General features: G+C 50.7%; 6 protein-coding genes across 6 annotated transcripts; 3 read left to right on the plus strand and 3 right to left on the minus strand.

Moving 5' to 3' along the window:
* Positions 1-379: 379 nt before the first annotated feature.
* Positions 380-4,489, minus strand: BBBOND_0402260 (DNA repair protein, putative; the record flags this gene model as incomplete). The annotated part of the gene is made up of 3 exons (XM_012914469.1): positions 380-841; positions 882-1,006; positions 1,051-4,489. 3 exons carry the CDS (start codon positions 4,487-4,489, stop codon positions 380-382), a joined length of 4,026 nt encoding a protein of 1,341 aa, XP_012769923.1.
* A 576-nt stretch (positions 4,490-5,065) lies between these two features.
* BBBOND_0402270 (hypothetical protein, conserved) lies at positions 5,066-7,727 on the minus strand (the record flags this gene model as incomplete). Its single annotated transcript, XM_012914470.1, has 2 exons — positions 5,066-7,152; positions 7,619-7,727. 2 exons carry the CDS (start codon positions 7,725-7,727, stop codon positions 5,066-5,068), a joined length of 2,196 nt encoding a protein of 731 aa, XP_012769924.1.
* A 602-nt stretch (positions 7,728-8,329) lies between these two features.
* Positions 8,330-9,078, plus strand: BBBOND_0402280 (proteasome beta 2 subunit, putative; the record flags this gene model as incomplete). The annotated part of the gene is made up of 2 exons (XM_012914471.1): positions 8,330-8,659; positions 8,752-9,078. 2 exons carry the CDS (start codon positions 8,330-8,332, stop codon positions 9,076-9,078), a joined length of 657 nt encoding a protein of 218 aa, XP_012769925.1.
* A 1,047-nt stretch (positions 9,079-10,125) lies between these two features.
* BBBOND_0402290 (hypothetical protein) lies at positions 10,126-10,884 on the minus strand (the record flags this gene model as incomplete). The annotated part of the gene is made up of 1 exon (XM_012914472.1): positions 10,126-10,884. One exon carries the CDS (start codon positions 10,882-10,884, stop codon positions 10,126-10,128), a length of 759 nt encoding a protein of 252 aa, XP_012769926.1.
* Positions 10,885-13,982: 3,098 nt separating this feature from the next.
* Positions 13,983-14,753, plus strand: BBBOND_0402300 (hypothetical protein; the record flags this gene model as incomplete). The annotated part of the gene is made up of 1 exon (XM_012914473.1): positions 13,983-14,753. The coding sequence occupies one exon, from the start codon at positions 13,983-13,985 to the stop codon at positions 14,751-14,753; it is 771 nt and encodes a 256-aa protein (XP_012769927.1).
* A 1,426-nt stretch (positions 14,754-16,179) lies between these two features.
* BBBOND_0402310 (hypothetical protein) lies at positions 16,180-18,763 on the plus strand (the record flags this gene model as incomplete). Its single annotated transcript, XM_012914474.1, has 2 exons — positions 16,180-17,214; positions 17,330-18,763. 2 exons carry the CDS (start codon positions 16,180-16,182, stop codon positions 18,761-18,763), a joined length of 2,469 nt encoding a protein of 822 aa, XP_012769928.1.
* Between the last annotated feature and the right edge of the window lie 266 nt (positions 18,764-19,029).

The following is a 19,029-nucleotide window of genomic DNA, read 5'->3' on the forward strand; positions in this document are numbered from 1 at the left end:
GCAGGAGACGCAGACGGCGCTGACGACGTTATAAGGGCACACAGCACAGTTACCTCGCCGCAAGTGACGGCCAAAACAGCCTCCTTGGCCACCTGGTTTGCGATGCGGGAAAAGCCGATCACCTCGCTGCACAACGTCCGAACACCAGCGGCCGCAACTCACCGCCAATTTACGCTCGGGCCGACTATAAATACCAAGAATCTAAAAAATGGTCAGAAGGAGGCGCTTAGCCCACCTAGAGTGCGATAAAGCGGGCCCGGCAGCGCCGTAGACAACCACTTCGCCGCCGAACTTTCCGCCGGGCAATGGCAGCAGCCCCTGCGCCGTGAAGTGCCTGCACAGCGCGCTAATGGCGTCTTCGCCTGTCAAAATGGCGATTTCACCGTCCATCCGGTTGCCGCAGCTCCTCGTATAGTGCCCGCAGCACGGCCTCGTCGCCGCGGGAGTGTGCGCCTAACAGCGCCCCCAACGTGGCGGCGGGCGAGCGCTTCTGCGCGCGGAAGCGCCTGGAGACCTTCTCCGCCATCTCGAGGACGTTGGGTGGGATCCCGGCGAGGCGGGCGACGTGGATGCCGTGCGACTCGGGGCACTGCCCCTGCGCCAGCTTGTACAGGAAGGTCAGCGTACGCGCCTCGTCGTCGAAGGCCGCCGTCATGTGGCACAGCGTGACCCTGGGTAGCCGCAGCGCGTACGCGCAGACCTCCTGGAAGTGGGTCGTGAACAGGCAGCGGCACCCGATGGAGTCGATCTTCTCCAGGCACGCGGCAGCTATGGCCGTGGCGTCAAACGTGGAGGTGCCCCTGCCCAGCTCGTCGACGAGCACCAGGGAGTCCTTTGTGCCCTGCAGCCATCGTAACCGCGCGTTGCGGAGCGAAACGTACCGTATGCAATATCGACGACACCTCCTCCATCTCCACCAAGAAGGTGCTCTTGCCCTGCATGAGGTTGTCGGACGCTCCTAGGCGAGTGTAGATGCGGTCCACCGCTGTCATCCTGCACTCGGACGCTGCACGTAGCTCGTGAAGGCGTTTATAGAAATGCTGGACTCACCAGGCACAAAAGAGCCGATCTGTGCCATTATGGCACACAGCGCGGTCTGACGCAGCAGGGTCGACTTGCCGCCCATGTTGGGCCCGGTGATGAGCAGCAGATTGCCGTAGTCCCCGTGGTTCAGATGGATGTCGTTGGGCACGAAGGAGTCGGGGGTGAGTTGGGAGACCACGGGGTGGGCGCTTGCACGCAGATACATGTACGGCTCGGCGGAGCCGCGCTCGAAAACCTCAGGCCGCACCAACGGTATCACCGCGTGCTTGGCCACTGACGCGAGGCTGCACAGACAGTCCAGCTCCGCGGCGGTCACCAGCAGTTCGCTGAACACGCCGCGGCGGTCGTGCAGCAGCCGCACCGCATCCTGGAAGAACGTGAGCTCGCTCTGCGTCAGCGCGAATTCGTGCTCCTCCAGCTCGTTCACGAGCGATACTATGCGGCTGGTGCGCACGCGCACGTGCCCCGCCTTTGTGGAGGTTATCTCGAGCGACTTCCCGCTTTGGGAGAGGCGGCGGTGGTCGCGTTCGTTGAGCTCGACCTCGTAACGGAACTTCGTGTGCACGAAGCAAGCGGACGGGCAGGTCTTCTGAATTTCCACAAGCAGCGCGTCCAAACGCGACTTCGTGGCGTCAATGCGGCTGCGGACTTCGTCGGATTCCTTCCAGACGCCGGGGCGGCTGCTGCACGTCTTCAGGCCGGTGACGTTCAGACGCGCGTTCAGCTCTCCGCAGTGGCCAGTCACCTTGGCGACGCTGGAGGACATTTCCCTGAGCAGCGACGGGCACTCCGCGCCGTACTCCGCAGCCTCGGAGAAGAAGGCCGACACGTGCTGCTGCAGCCGGTCGAAGTTGGCGAGCAGCAGGTGCAGATCGTAGATCTTGGTGAAGACGCCCTCGTCGAAGTACACCGCCATCTTGTAGCACCCCGCGGCGGCATTGAGCACCTTGCCGAAGGAGCGCTCGAGGTCGGGGAGCAACGACAGCTGCTCCTGGTAGGTGCTGCAAATGGAGAAGTTGCGGCTCAGGAATTCCACCGTCCGGCTGCGGGCATTTATGCGCTTCGCGCTCATCAGGGGCTTGAGCACCCAGCGCCGCAGCATGCGCTCGCCGAAGGGGCAGCATGTCTTGTTCAGGAATCCGAACAGGCACGCCGAGTTGTCGCCCTCCTGGGACTTGAACAGCTCCAACTGGGTGAGGGCGGCCCCGTCCAGGGTCATGTACTGGTAGTTGTCGGCGCCCAGCGTCTTGACTGCGCAGTAGTTCAGCAGGTTGTCCAGCATCACTGAGCGCAGGTAGCGCTGCAGTAGCAGCATCAGCCTCTCGTAAGCGGCGTTGCTGCTGCCGAGGGCAGCCTTCGCGCGCTCCTCGAAGGCGCCGTAGTCGACCTCGGCGATCTTGACGTCGCTATTGCCAACGTTTTCCGGGGTGAACTGGTGCGCGCAGTTGAAGGACGTCAGCTCGAAGCCCATGTACACCGTCATGCCGTACAGCTCATTCAGCGAACCTATGGTGGCGGCGTCGACAACGACCTCGGCCGGGTTCACCGACGCGACGAGCGCCCGCAGCTCCCCCAAACCCAGGGAAATGTCCACCATCCCCAGCGCAATCGTTCCCATGGAGGCGTCCATCGAACAGATGCACAGAAGGCGCTCACCTGGCAAGTCCTTGATCTCGTTGGTTTGGCGCCGCCTGGAGCCAAAGCGGCTGTTCCTACGCCCCGAGGAGAGCGTCGATGGGTTTGAAAAGCTCGGGTTCGTTTTAGCACGGGCAGTGGGGGTTGAGGGCTGCGCAAGGTCACCCGTGCCACCCACATGCGCTGTCGGCGCCTCCGCTGCAACCGGGGCTGTCGCAGCCGGCGGCACCACGGCTTCCGCGATCAGCAGCAGCTGCTTGGATTGCGTGCCCAACATGTCAGGGCGAGTGATGGTGCCCGGTGTGATGATCTCGCATATAGCACGAGAGACGGTGTTCTGGCGCTGCCCGGTTTCGCGGTTGCGCTGCTCCAGCTGCTGAGGGGTTTCTGTCTGCTCCACCACCACCACCTTGTACCCCCTTGCGACGCAGGCGGACGCGTAGATGTGCAAGCTCTTCTCCGGGAAGCCCACGTGCGGCTTCGCCTCCGAGCCCATCCAACGCAGGCCGCAAATCTCCTGCACGATGCACGCGTCGTGGTAAAACAGCTCGTAGAAACGACCCATCTTGAAAAACAGCAGCTGGTCGAAGCGGTCCTGCTTCACGTACCACCACTGCTGCATGCACTCGGTGAAGTGGCAGCTGCGGAAGGCGACGGCCCAACGGTGGCTGCGCGAGGGGACCCACAGCGTGCTCGGGTCATACGACTCGTCCGTGGGGCGCAGGCCGTTGCGGTCACGGATCTCGCGGATCTGCACCCACGGCGGGAACACGAAAGTCTCGTTGTAGCGGTAGTAGTGCTCCACGTATGCCTTGAAACACCGGCTCTTCTGGCTGGCCGGGCACGTCAGGTACAGCTTGCGCTCCTCATCGGTGACGCAGTCCACGCTCTGGGAGCACGCGGTGAACTTCTCGGAGCCCACGGTGAGCTTGCCTGCTGTGGCGACTGCCGAGCCTCCCTCCACCTCGCGGCGGTCCACGAAGGTCAACTCCTCCACATCACCATCGTGACCCACGTACTGCGTTGCAACACGTTTCGTGGCGGCGCCCTCGTCCTTCCCCGACGACGCGCGGCCTCCCTTGCGCGCCTGCTTGCGCCGACCCTGCCCGGGCTCGTCGTCCACGTCGGGAGGCCGGGTTCCACTGGCACGCAGTGAGCCCAGGGTGCCCACACCGGCGACAGCGCTATCAGCGGGGCTCAAGGAGCTGGTCCGCTCGTTGGGCGACACCGTCGTCGTTGGGCAGTCTTTTGGGGTTTCCGGCGAGGCGTCGCCTCCGGCCAGCACCCCCTGGGTTCCAGCCGTGTACGACCCGGCAGTGTCGCTCTGGGCGATAAAGTGCTCAATAACATCCAGGTGGGCGCCAATGAACTCGTCGGTGATTTCGGTGCACTTCAGCTTCTCAGGCACGAAGCCGTTGTCGAACATCAGGCTGCGCTTGCGGCAGATGGGCGATTCGTCGCCGTCGTCGAAAGCGTCCTGCTGCGAAGCGTCCGAGGTTGACACCCGGCAGGTGTCTATGGAATCGGGCCTCGGTTCTGCGGGCGCGACGCTCTCGCACGTGTAGGTGCGCTTCAGAGCGTCTTCATCCTTGAGCGGGTCGCTGTTGCGGAGTGATGGCGACAACGACGGCACCTTCGCAACATCTACGACCTTTCCTACCTCCGGATCCGCTGAAGGGTTGTCGGCAGCGGCGGGAGCAACAACATCCTTAGCCACGCCGCTCTGCGCATCGGACGACGGTGTGTCGTTGCTGCCAATAGACACCGTCCTCGGGCGCGTTGCAAAGTAAGCTTTAATGCCGAGCTGCATTTTGTCACGCACACATCACACAAAGCACTGCCTGGTAAGGAAGGGAGATCACGCGGTTGGGCTCGAGCAAGACAACGGTAGGGACCTCATGACGCTGGGCGCCAATGATACACACACGAACAGCCGCGGTGTCCGCGGCTTGTATGCACCTGATTAATGCCCATTAAGCCACTCCTGGCTGCTGGGTGCTGAGACATGCGGTAATTCACAGGCGTCGGACGGTGTTTACACATTCCGACCGCTAACCCATAAAACAGGAATGGTTGCCGTAATAGCTCCGAAACTGAACTCAAAACACTGTAAGGGTCACGGCGTGGTCATGTCGCGAATCTTGGCGTCGTGCCGGGACGACGCCTCCTGCCCAGAGGCAGGCCACACTACCCAGAGGCGCGTTGAGTCCAACCCGGGCAATAGCGCATCCGTTCAAGCGCCCCCTAAAGTACCGCTAGCACGGATATGCGTGGTTGCTTCGCTTAATGGCGCTGCGCAGCTAACGTTCAGAATATGACAACATAAATTACGCACTTGGCAGTCGCAGCGGTACGTGGTTAACCGCCTTATTAGAGGGCAATCGTGCTACGTGGCACTCACTTCTTCCTGCCGCGGCGGCGCCTGCAAGCGGATGACGTAGCTAATCACAAGTCCAAACCTGGTGTTGGCAGCATCCGTGCTGATGGTGACGCTGGTGGGCTTGTTGCTCGTGGCGGCGCCAGTGGCGCCCTGCGTTTGGCCCTTGTGCATGTCCTTCCTGCGCTTCAGCTGCTTCTTGAACGCGGCGCGCTGGTACTTGGGCAGCCAGCGCTCGGGGTCGGGAGGACCACGCGACGTGTCCACTTTGGGCGCACGACGACGCTTACGCGATTTGGTGGGCTTGCGCACCTCCTCCATTTGACGGACGTAAGACAAGGTCCCTGCGGCCTCCAGATCCTCCGGATCGATGTAGCGGAGCTCCTTGAACAGAGGCCCGGTGAACGACGCGGGCAAGGTGCACTGCGTGGCGCCGGCGGCACCAGGCAAAAACGACTCGTTGAACAGGACACCGCAGAGGGCGGTGGCGTTTTCGGGGTTGCTCGCATGCAGGTGTCGGTATATCTGCGCGGCTTCGGAGTGCATGCCTTGCGATTCGAGAAAACGACAGCCCTGCTGCATTGTAGAGGCGGTCTCCGCGCAATCTGCGAGCTCAACCAGGCGCGAGAGCACCTCGACAACACCTTGGCGGTTTCCCATGTTTATGTGGCACTGCATCACCACCCACCAGTAAAAACCGGACGCGTCACCGCCCGATAAGGTGGCCTCGTACGCCTGCGCAGTGTGCAGAGCCGATTTGAAACGGCGGGTAGCCACCAGCACGTTCAGAAGCGAGCGAATCAACATCAGGCTGCCAGGGTTGGCGGCAATACCGCGCTTCAACACGTTGATGCTGCAATCGATCTTGCCCTCCACATACTCTGCGCAGGCGAGGCAGTTGTGCAGGCTGTCGTCATGTCGCAGCCGGCCCACGAATTTCAAAAGGTGTCGGCGGCAAGCGCTGATGTCGCCGCTTGCCAACAGACGGAGCACTATATTGCGGTGGACGTCCAAAAGTTCACGGCGCGTAAACTTGCAGACCACGTTGGCACGCTTCAGAAGCAGCTCCATCTTCAACATCAAATTCGACGTATCGGCGTCTTGGCCGCAGAGACAAAGCGCGTTGTTGCGAAGGATCAGGAGGACGCCGGGGTCGACACCTTCCGTGGAGTCGAAACTGTCCAGCAACGCGTCGCTGTGGGTGCGAGCCAGATCATGGCACCCGCGCCGATGCAGCAGGAACACGCGCAGCGCGCCGAGTGCCGCGTATTCCGGCTGATCCTTGGACGTCTGTTTTTCACCGAGGTCGTTTTGTAGCTCCGCAGTCAGACGCTCCTCCGACACGTCCAAGTGCCCCTGCGAGCTTTCGAAATCGCCTTCCAACAGCTTCGCGATGGCCCAGTTGTAGAAGTACTCGTACCCCAAGCTGTCTCCTGTTCCGGACTTCTCGGTGATGCCGCGCTCAATGGCCGCGAAAATCGAGTTCCGAGAGGCATCGTCGAGCTCGGGCACCAGGTTGAGGTCCGTGCTCAGGGAGTTGAGGGCAACCAGCGGGTCGTTCTTCGAGGCCAACGCTGACGCATAGAGCGCGCGTGCAGCAGAGTAGCGCCCAAGCCGTACGTAAACTTGGGCCAGCAGAAAGCGGTACTTCGGAGACAGCGTCTCGTCCAAATGCACGTCATCATCGGACGCCTCCGCGGAATCAGCCGCCACGTTGCTTTTGTGCAGCACACGTGGGCGCTCGTCCGATGAGCACATACGCAACGCAATCAGCGCCCTCTCAGGGTCACCTAATTTGTAGTAGCTGTATGCCTGCTCAAAGTGCAGCCACTGGCATTCTCCGTTGGCAATGTGGGTGCCGGCAGCTCCACGTACGGCCTCAAGTCGATCTGCGTGCTGCTCTTCCCGACGCTGGCGATTTTCAGTTCGTAGCCGCTTCGGGCACCGCTTGTTGCCGCTGTAAACAACGGCCGGGTGCTCGACGAACAGGTGGAGCCACCCCACAGTGTCGAGACATGACTGCCACAGGGACAGCTGGATGTCACAGTAGCATTTGGCCCGGTATAACTCGTTCACTCCGCCATGGACTCGGATTGCTGCAAACGGTCAGAACGTGGTGCACAGATTCAAACAACGAGATGCAGTGTCCCACTAGCCCACAAACGAAATTATTAGTTTCCATAGAAAATTAAACAGAGCAGACTTAAGTGACACGCATGTAAAACACAGCAGTGTATGGACGCGTCATGTGGATGTATGATTACCGACGGTGCTAGAAACCTCCACACCGTTGCGTCGGCGAATCCCTCAACGACGCAGATGCAAAAGCGCAAAAAACGAAGCTGCCGAGGGCAATACTTACAAAACGGTTAATTTTGATATTGTAAACGCATTTCCAACACGTATAGAAGCCAGAACATAAATGAATCTCTAAAATTACTAGGCTACAATACCGAGGTACGGAAGAAGACTATGCAACGGGGCTTACGCCGCGAAATTGCCGCCAGCGGCCTCAAGCAGCCAACTAAAATAACAAGACCCATACGGCACGAAAGGACCTACCCTTGTGGCACAGACGACTAGCTTGCGCAAGTTGGCCTTCGTCAATCAGGTGTTTCACTTCGCGCAGCGCAGTATCTGCGGAACCCGTATAAGCCGATTTTCCAGCCATCGTGAATTACAGGTCTAAAATAATGCGTAAACCCCGAGTTGGGTTCTCTTATAGAGTGGCCTACGAGAGAGGCCGTTGCGTCCATAGGCTGCGTCAGGCCATGTAGTGTGTTGGACGTCCTTCGCCGACATCGGCGGACGGATGCCGACGGTACTTAGTTGAGTGTGAAAGCTGGTACTGTGATTTAAGCAGTGGAATGGCTAAGTCTCAATGTGCGTTTCGCAAGTGTTCTATCGCGGTCGCCAGATGATATGCGGAAAAAGCAAGTGTCGCTGGCGTGAATTCCTGCCTTTTGGGCGGTTTACGGTTGCGATTGTTTAAGCAATAAGATGTGTAAGGCCGTCGTACGCGAAATTAAGCATTGGATGGGAAACGAACTTATGGCCTTTGTGCCTTCAATAACCTGGCAGCTCGCGTTTAATAGCGACCACGCGGCACCGTATAAATACACATCAAGTGTGAATATTGATTAGTCGCGTATGTAGCGATCTGTTTGATGCCATACGAAAACTCTAATTGCGCCTGGCGTCGTCGCTCAACGGGGGGTGGCGCCACGACGCGTAGGTGGAAGGTAACCGCCGCCACTCAAATCCCTCAGCAAAATGACAGACACGCTAATAGGTATTCGGGGCAAAGATTTCGTGGCGGTCGCCTGCGACACATACGAAAAATACTCAATCATCACCATTAAAAATGACGATGAAAGCAAAATCAGCCAAATCGGGAAATCGACGGTCTTGATGCTGGCTGGACCACTGGGAGACCGCGTGCATTGGGGAGAACAGATCAAGCGCACGATGGAGTACTACAAATACAAAAACTCGCATGAACTATCGGCCAGCGCCGCTGCACATTTCATCAGGCTCGAACTATCCGAATACCTCAGGCAAAGCCCGTACCAGGTGGATATGCTCATCGCAGGGGTGGATAAGGTATGTCTAACATATAGAGACGCAGCCGTGCGGCGCAGCGACGGTCTGAATCTCCACTAACCAAGTGATGCGTTAACTAATGAGTGCCGCAGGACGGGCCAAGTCTCTTCTGGATAGATTACTTGTCGAGCTGCACAGCCGTAGACACCGCCGTTCACGGTTATGGAGGCTTTCTACTTAGAGGACTGCTCGATAAGGAATACAAGCCAGACATGACGCGTGAGGAGGCTATAGCGCTGCTAAAGCGATGCAGGCATGAAGTCAAAAACAGGTTCCTGCTGTCACAGTCGAACTTCTCCGCGAAGATAATCGACGAGCAAGGCGTGCACGACGTCAGCATAGACGGAGACGAAACGCCGGAAATATTCAGGGGCCGTGTACAAAGTGCGGCCATCCCTATGGATATTACCATGCACTAGTCCAAATCACGGCAAATGCCAACATACGGAAACTAAATTTAATGAATCGACAAATGTATTCATATCGTTTATACTTTGCATTGGTATATTTTCTGTATTAAAAAATAATGTTTAGCTTACGTGAAGTAGCGTGTTATGTGCAATTTCGGAAGCCCGCACCCTTGATTTCACAATAAATTCTGGCATCTATACTAACGTTGAGTGGCAAAACTAAGGGTAGGATTGTATCCACAGTTAACGGTCCTACAAAGTTTGTGTTATAGGGTCTGGGATGCTTAACATGCAACCACTATGAGTGAGTTATGTATGCATTTCAGATGTCATCGTCTGCCATGTGAGGTTACTTACGGCTGATGTCTCATCAGAGCTCATGACTCGCCCTATAACGGTAATCTATTTTGATCAGATACCGTACAGTTATCGGCTACGTTGTATGTAACGCGTGCACTGCCGTATACAACCTATTTACGGAGCAGACCAAGTAAACAATTCACAGTGCTTATGAGCGCACAGTTCAGGCATCTACATAGGAGGCACATCACATTTGGTAGTTTGGGGTGGAATGAGAGAATGTATCTGAAGAAAGTAACTAGGATAAAGCATTACGATTTTAGGTGTTGAAATATACAGTGCGTTAAAACGCGCTGAACTCATAAGGCCGTACGCATCCCTGCAACTGCTATGCTACTGCGCCACGCCAAGGCGATGCTTATCAGCTAAACAACTGACAAGATATAAGCCGGTGTACACCGCGATATACCAAATACTGATCTCCAGACAAAGTGTGCCTGGTGCACGATGATGCACGCATCTGCCGCTGCAACAAGAGCAGGTAAAATGGCGTCATGAACGAGATCAAAAATGCCGTGAGAACCGTGTTTTTCCGCACCTGAGATCACAAATGCAGTTATAGATCGCATACATCAAAATAGATAAAGACATTTAAAAGATTTTTAATAATTTAAAAATTCGTGTGCCAACGAATTGGGTGTCCTAACGCATAATTGTTTTGTCGAAATGTTTATAATGTCCGGCTATACTACCTATTCAGTAGAAAGCCCAAAATCCGGCGAGGTCGTAGATTTGTTCCATTATATCCCTATTCAAAACGCGCAACGCCGGACGTACCTTTGCAAAACTCATGACACCGCTGCATTCCTGCTCTGTGAAACCCAACGCCTTCATTACATTCACCATACTCTTAGCTCCAGCAGGCGTTTGACCCAAAAAGGTGTCTGGGTCACTTGCCATCCACAAACTATCTATGCCCGCGTACAACATCGGCGCAATACCCACGAAAACAATTGCGCACGCCTCCGGATTTTTAGCGCATGATGCATCCCACGTCGCTTCTGAGCTGTAAGCAGACTCGTATTGGCCAGGGGTTTTGACACCTTCGACAAATATGTCACAACTACCCACAATACGAGCGACGCTGTCCGAAATGTTTCCAGGTCTCAGACGCCTTTCTTGAATAACGTTCTTATAATCACTCGAGTATTCACCTAACAAGTGCCTCGCAGAGCTAGCATGTTTAGCAACAGGCGCATTGAAGCTAACCAGCATTTCCTTCACCATCGGCATGTTCTTAAGTTCTGCTTTCTGCATGAAATCCCTAGATAGGCGTTTAACTTTCTCCAGAGATGGTATACGCGTTACACCAACAGGCTTGTCTGCGAGGAACTTGTGGATAGCCGCGCCCAAAGCCTTCACGTTCTTTTCAGCATCAGTTCCCTTCACGGCAATCAGCCAATCAAAACTCTCCTTGAGGTTGCGTGGCGCCTCGGTTAACGAATTGTACACCATTTTGAAAACAATCTTAAAAACAATGGATATATGAGTTTGAATGTTCTATGTATATGTGGGTCTGTTAGGAAAATGCTGTATCTTAACGGCAGATCGACACTAGTTCTGTCGTGCTCCAAAATATACGTGTCTAATTATAATTTATATAACCTTCTACACAACAAATATGCGAATTGTTGGTGGGAGGATAATGATTGGATCGCTGTATTGCATCCAACTCCACAAAAATAATGTGACATGCAAAACGCAACACGCGAGTCGTTGCCTATCTACATTTCATACAGGAACGGCGTATAATGTATCTAGGGGTATTAAAACAATTAGAGGCGATGTATAGATCTTTTAAAAGCTGCTATGTGTCGCGAATAGTGTCTCACAATCCACACCGACACATCGTCATCACGTCTGACAGTCTTGACATCACCCAGCATGTATGCTATAGACGCCGATTTCTTAGTCACGCACCGTATCACTAAGATAGTGTCTGATCCATCTGTTGGATGAGTCACAGCTTAGACAAAATGAAGGTCGTAAGTTGCGGGGTTGGAGGGCCGATTGCTTCGTTCCGCGGTCCGTTGTAACCCTTGTATGACGCACTTGGGTCGCACTTTTAAGCTCTTACTGATAAGAGAAAGCGCCGAATATCCAATTGATATGGTCACTTCATTTTTTGGTGGGTTTCCGGCTATGAGAGCGTAACGCGGAATTCTTGTTGGAGGGGCTCGCCGTGGAGTGCTGGCTGTGAGTCCGTGCTCAATGTGCTCTCTATTCCAAACTTCAAATTCCACGTGTGACCATATATATATGTGCTCTGCTATTATAGGAGAACAAATAAGACGATATTCTCCAAATAATGCGCATAAGTGACCGTTAAACCACATACATCGACCGGCGAAGCAATTTTTACGCCTCTCACAAGCATTGATAGGGCTTATCTTGTTTGTTCCGCCATATTGAGACCCTATGAAACTTACTCACTCCTCACATTAAGGGCAACACAGGGAACAGCAGTCACAAACAACTTGTCCGCATCCACAGCCACAATGGCAATGTTTACGTGCTGTTTGTGCCCTCACGCTTTTCTCGTCCAGCAATTATCACTTGTAGCAATACTCTTCCCCTTTGCGAATCCGAAATTCCCGGATCATTGTTACTTCGCAAAATCTAGGACACCTGCACAGTGCTGAACAACTTGCTCAAAAGACGATAGGAGTGGTCACTTCGATACCTTATTTACCGCATCGGCGTCATGTGCTAACAGGTTTCCTGTCAGCGCTCAATGTGTAACATTGCATAGATTATGAGACGCTTCTAACTAAGCTCTGTTGAAGATGCGTAGCTCAGCGGTTGAGCATAATTCCGCCACAGACGCTGCTGTGCACAATACATAAGCAATATTACGCTTAGAATATACTTCAATTTGTTATGTTTCCGATAAATGCTGCAAATCGTGACTTGCGCGGGTCGACGTTGCCATGCGCTGAGAGCGGCGCGAGGTAAAAATGATGTTGGTCATTGAGGCAACATACAGAAATTATGAGAATAGTAGTCCTTTTAATGAGAGCATAGCGTCTTAAAGTAACCATAGAAGAAGCATTTGCTATGTTTTTGAGTTCCTATGCTCACAGAACGTACAAGACGTATTAGCTCGCTGAGAATAGATCGTGCGAACCACATACGAAACACCGTTAACCAACAGCATCAACCGTGCAATCTTAAATCGCAATTTCTAATGTTGCTTTATATTACCCCCAATTTATGAGTAAAACTATAATTTTTTACTTGCCATACAAATTGTTCTATGCCACATTTCCAGCTTATACCTCTGTTGCAATAAGAACAGATCAAATGAAGGATGAAGCTGGAGGATCATACATAGCAGTTTGCAGCAACCATCGTAGGGCTAGGACATATTTATAACGAGGTTTTCAGATACCCGTAGTCAATCCCCTTAATCGGGATGCGGTGGTCGTCATTGGAAGATCGTTACCACTGCTTTACAAAAGTATAGGTAGTGCCGTTTTTTGGTGTATCAGAACCCAAATGCAATTTTTTGAATTCAGGCGTACAAGGCGTCACCATTTCTCCATCTGTTGTCAAAACAACGGTGGCAGCAACAAAGGCTGGAGTGATGTTCACTCGCGTACATTATATGAAGAATCCTAAGCGCATTCATCACTAGTGACGTCACAACCATATTAGGTGTCCTCTACTGATCATATATACATAGTTCTGTCTACTTACGCTTTGCTAAGGTGGCGCAGTGCAGTTCTGACGCCGCGTTCATGCCGAGAAAAAAAAGTTAGATAAACTATTCGGCAGTAAACATTCGACATGGTCATGCTCACATTTTTGCGATTGTCTGCAAAATAATTTTGCCACCTTGGACTTCTACGGCCAAATCGGCAATCATTACAATCCTGCTTGTAAATGCGTTGTAAAATGCCCCATAACATAGACGTATGACTTAATCATACCGGATGTAATTGGAGGCCGCGTACTGGCAATCGGATTGTAAGGCTGAGCTGGTGATCATCCATGTCAGCAGGCACTAGATGCCAACGTAAATGCAGCAGCACGTAACACGCCAGCCTACCTCTTGAACGTCCCAATACCAGATAGTTTGAAGCGTTAATATATACGAAATGATGAGTGATGTCGCTATGCTTCCCGAAGTGACAGTCTTGGGATGGGGTATACACTCTAACGTACTACACGCAACCCGTGGTAACTATGCAAAAACAAATTCGGATTCACACATGTATTTGAATCGTAACACTCCATGAGTGCCATGCTTGCTTGAACCTTAAATATGGCAATGAAATGCATTGTGGATTCTGCATGCCAGGTCAGTGCTATGGCTTGGATGCGGTGGTACAACGAATTAGTCGTACCCTTATGATACGCATGCGTGTTATATCAACAGCGATGTATGTTTCAATTGGTTAAATCTGCATTAAAGGGCAACAGCACTGTTGTGCCACTCGCCAATAAGGCGCAGCTGTTTACATACAAGGTCAGCTTTATAAAAGGGCCTTCAAATAGACAGACAACACACACGTTCGTTCAAGCCGCCTAAACAAACGCTTTATTACAAAATGGTGTACAAATCGTTGACTGACATCCCTCGAAACGTCAAGGAAGGTATTGACTGGTTGATAGCGTTGAGGGGAACGGATGCGGAAACGAACTTCAACGCTATGGGTGTTGCACTTCACAAATTACTTGCAGACAAGCCAGTTGGTACCATGAAGGTGCCAGCGCTGGAGAATGTTAAACAAATTTCCAAGCAGTTCATGGAGCAAACGCAACTTAGTAGTTACGGATTTGTAAGAGAAATGATCTCGAGATATAATAAGCGTATGAGTAAAAGAAAGCCCTGCTTTTTATATAAAAGCTTTATTCGTGGAGACCAAGACGAATGTCATTATATGAACGTTGTGAAGGCCCATAATGTCACTGCCGAGCTGATGTCAGCGCAGATGACTGGTATTACGTCTAGTTGTGAAAGGTTCCTGGGCCATATTCGAAACCCTGGCAAGTACAAGTCCGCTTACAGTCCGGAAGCGACGTGGCAGGCATCATGTGCGCAGGACCCAGAGGGTTGCGCAGTAATCTTCGTGGGCATTGCACCAATGTTGTACGCAGGCATAATATGTTTGTGGTTGGCAAGTGCCCCCCCATTATTAAGATGGAGCGAAACTACAGACAACACGCATTTAAGAATTGTAATGAAAGAGTTGGGTTACGTAGTGCCAGAATGCCTCGATGGCCTGACCCGCTTGCATGTCCGCGAGGCGTTGAGAGATATGCATCATCGTCTATTAGACGTCGTATACGACATGGCAGGATTTTGGGCTTTCTATTGATCATGGTTTGCAAGAGTTGTAAAATCAACTTGACAAGCAAATTTTGGTGAGGGCGCCCAGTCAATTGGCATATAAATTTTCAAAACATTTCGACTTTTTGAATGATGTCAAACTTTTTATATACCTTATATATCCATTACACTCGTGTTTCTGTACAGGGGCAAACGCGTTTCTGAATTTCCATTTGATATCGTTCATGACGCCATTTTACCTGCTCTTGTTGCAGCGGCAGATGCGTGCATCATCGTGTACCAGGCACAATTAGTCTGGATATCAGTATTTGGTATATCGCGGTGTCCACCGGCTTATACCTTGTTAGTTGTTAAGCTGATACGCATCGCCTTGGCGTGGCTCAGTGGCATAGCAGTTGCAGGGATGCGTGTAGCATATTGGGTGCACGGTCCTTACACGCGTAGATTGTTTTACCTGGGAACGATATCCTTGATTGTAAACAATTTCCTGAATCTGCATGATATTATTATGTCCATAGTACGTAGCTGCTGCTTAGGTGGCTGTTGTTGCGTTGAGGCTACTACAAATCGTGTGGTTACTGCGCAGCGTAAAGCGCTTTCTCTGTCAGATGCAACACCACCAGCAACTACACAAAACATATAGTCCAACACTTCCCAACAACGTGTAGGCATTAAGTTCGTATCGTGAGAAAACGCACTCGCCGAACGTAACCACATACCATAATATACAACTTGAAAAATATTAAAATTAATAAATAAAACCGTACAAAGACAAATGCAGAACAGCAGCATACTCGAGTCGAAAAGGAAAGATTCCAAAAAATGATAACGGTGGTTACCTGAGCATGTCTACGATGTGTAGAATCAGCGGTGTTTACGATCGAGTCTCAAGGTAATACACTTCTGACCATAACCAGGGCAGTTAAACGTATGGTACCATTTATTTGCTCGATATCAAGTTATGCATCATTATTCAAATTATCGTTCCGATTTCAAAATGAAAGTTAGGCTTTTATATAGCTGCATACAACCTTTGTGGATGCATAATGTCTGTCTACAGGCAACAGCGCAAAATCAACAAGTCACTAAGATTATCACCGGTGATCTGCGACGAAAATTCCACTTGTAGAGGTCTCATGACACATTGACACACCATACATCATTTGAGTCATTGAAATACTCCATTCACAATACATTACGTGTCAATGCATATTTACGTGTCTGAAAATACGTTCATATGTCAACGTGACTTAAACGCAGTAGATTATTCTTATATACTCTTTGGAGGCCTCTTGGTCGACACTTTGATTCTTCTATATGGCATGATTTAAAATTTAGGTTAAGCTGCTGCATGGTTGCAATGCTGTGCTCGACATAAGTGGTTCAATTCTCTAATAATGTCAAACTTTAGTAGCTGTGGGCGTCGAATCGGCGCCTACGCTCTCTGTCTCTACATGGTCGGCTTTAGTGTTTTCGCAGCCGGGGATCCTGGTGATGGAAACACTTTTAATTGTGGACCGTATCGTCCCAGACCCATCTCCCTTTACGCTGGTAAAGCGAATGAGATTAATAAATTTAAAGATATAGAAGTCTTATATCATCGTGCAGCGCAACTTCAAAGTCCTCTGAAAAAAATCGCGGAGGCAGTACCCAAGTCTGAAGATCCACCAGAAAAGAAAGAAGCACTGCAGCATCTGTGCAATGAGTTTTCGAATGGCTTAGAGGGTATAATAAATGCTACAAAGGACTATGCCGAACGAGGAAGAATGTTGCGTGAAGCTCGACAAATAATTATCGAATTAAAAAGTGGCTCACCAACAATTATGCGGTCAAACGAACTTAATAAAGCTATGAAACTCCTAGATCAAAGTTTCGAATGTAAATACCGCTTATTATCCGACATTCACCAAAACGACATGTATGAATATGTTTCCAGGCTTTTGGACATACAACAGCTTGTTAATACACACAAGGTTCCAGAACCTTCTGCTAAGGAAGGGGGGATTATGGAAGGCAAGGTTAATGATGCACCGAATGCTAAACCTCCGTTTTACTACGGCAGTGCACTGGATCGAAAACGCACCGATCCGCAATATTTATCAGATACATTGAATATAATTCGGGCTGACTTGAATAAAATAGATGTTATATTACGTGATCCATTGATGGAAGATAAAGGGTCGGTTGACGCCGTTAATAACATATTATCATATTTCCATAAATTTGAAGTCAAAGCACAGGATTTTGTAAAATTCGTGTCTCAATGCCTGAAAAAGTTCGGTGCAGAAACGCGTTTGTTCAAACGGATGGACACTATCATTAACCAACTGAATGCGTTAGATGTGAATTCGCATAAAGCAATTCCGTATTTAAAACGGTATAAGAGAGTAGAATCGAAAATAAATGAACTATTAGTTCTCAAAGAGACCATAGTGCTAGACGATTTACAGCGGGAAGTATCTCAGATACTGAATAAGCTGCTGCAGTTGGTAGACGACATAAAGCGTAAAAAACGTAACTTGAATCCACCACCACTACCTCTACCACGAAAATCACGACAACAACCACCACTTCCTCTACCACGAAAAACACAAGAACAACCAGCACTATCTCAACCACGAAAACCACAAGAACAACCAGCACTATCTCAACCACGAAAACCACAAGAACAACCAGCACTATCTCAACCAGCTAAACCACAAGAACAAACAGCTAAACCACAAGAACAACCAGCACTATCTCAACCAGCTAAACCACAAGAACAAACAGCTAAACCACAAGAACAACCAGCTAAACCACAAGAACAACCAGCACTATCTCAACCAGCTAAACCACAAGAACAACCAGCACTATCTCAACCACGAAAACCACAAGAACAACCAGCACTATCTCAACCACGAAAACCACAAGAACAACCAGCTAAACCACAAGAACAACCAGCACTATCTCAACCAGCTAAACCACAAGAACAAACAGCTAAACCACAAGAACAACCAGCTAAACCACAAGAACAACCAGCACTATCTCAACCAGCTAAACCACAAGAACAACCAGCACTATCTCAACCAGCTAAATCACCAGCACTATCTCAACCAGCTAAACCACAAGAACAACCAGCTAAACCACAAGAACAACCAGCTAAACCACAAGAACAACCAGCACTATCTCAACCAGCTAAACCACAAGAACAACCAGCACTATCTCAACCAGCTAAACCACAAGAACAACCAGCACTATCTCAACCAGCTAAACCACAAGAACAACCAGCTAAACCACAAGAACAACCAGCACTATCTCAACCAGCTAAACCACAAGAACAACCAGCACTATCTCAACCACGAAAACCACAAGAACAACCAGCACTATCTCAACCAGCTAAACCACAAGAACAACCAGCACTATCTCAACCAGCTAAACCACAAGAACAACCAGCTAAACCACAAGAACAACCAGCTAAACCACAAGAACAACCAGCACTATCTCAACCAGCTAAACCACAAGAACAACCAGCTAAACCACAAGAACAACCAGCTAAACCACAAGAACAACCAGCTAAACCACAAGAACAACCAGCACTATCTCAACCAGCTAAACCACAAGAACAACCAGCTAAACCACAAGAACAACCAGCACTATCTCAACCAGCTAAACCACAAGAACAACCAGCACTATCTCAACCACGAAAACCACAAGAACAACCAGCACTATCTCAACCAGCTAAACCACAAGAACAAACAGCTAAACCACAAGAACAACCAGCTAAACCACAAGAACAACCAGCACTATCTCAACCACGAAAACCACAAGAACAACCAGCACTATCTCAACCACGAAAATCACAAGAACAACCAGCTAAACCACAAGAACAACCAGCTAAACCACAAGAACAACCAGCACTATCTCAACCACGAAAATCACAAGAACAACCAGCTAAACCACAAGAACAACCAGCACTCCAATCAATCAAAACACGTATACCAACATTGGATGAGGCGTCACGTGAATCGGTTAAACAAGAAGGCAGCGGTGGTGCTGTGAAAAGCACACGCTTTAGAAATCACCACGAACTAACTTCAGGAGTTGCCAAAGTTGGTATTAACTCTTTTGGAATCATATTGGCACTTGGTGTGATTGGGGCGCTGTGATTCCAGGAAACAGAAAGCGCTTCCATCTAGAAGGCGAGTGGAGATCATAACACCACTCATATACAACAGCGGAGTATTATGACCGCTTAACGGCATTATAGAAACTCATATATGCATAAAAGTGCCGTTTAATACCGATTTTATTGGAAAAGCCATGTC

Source organism: Babesia bigemina, assembly GCF_000981445.1.
Source record: "Babesia bigemina genome assembly Bbig001, chromosome : IV".
Taxonomy (NCBI): domain Eukaryota; phylum Apicomplexa; class Aconoidasida; order Piroplasmida; family Babesiidae; genus Babesia; species Babesia bigemina.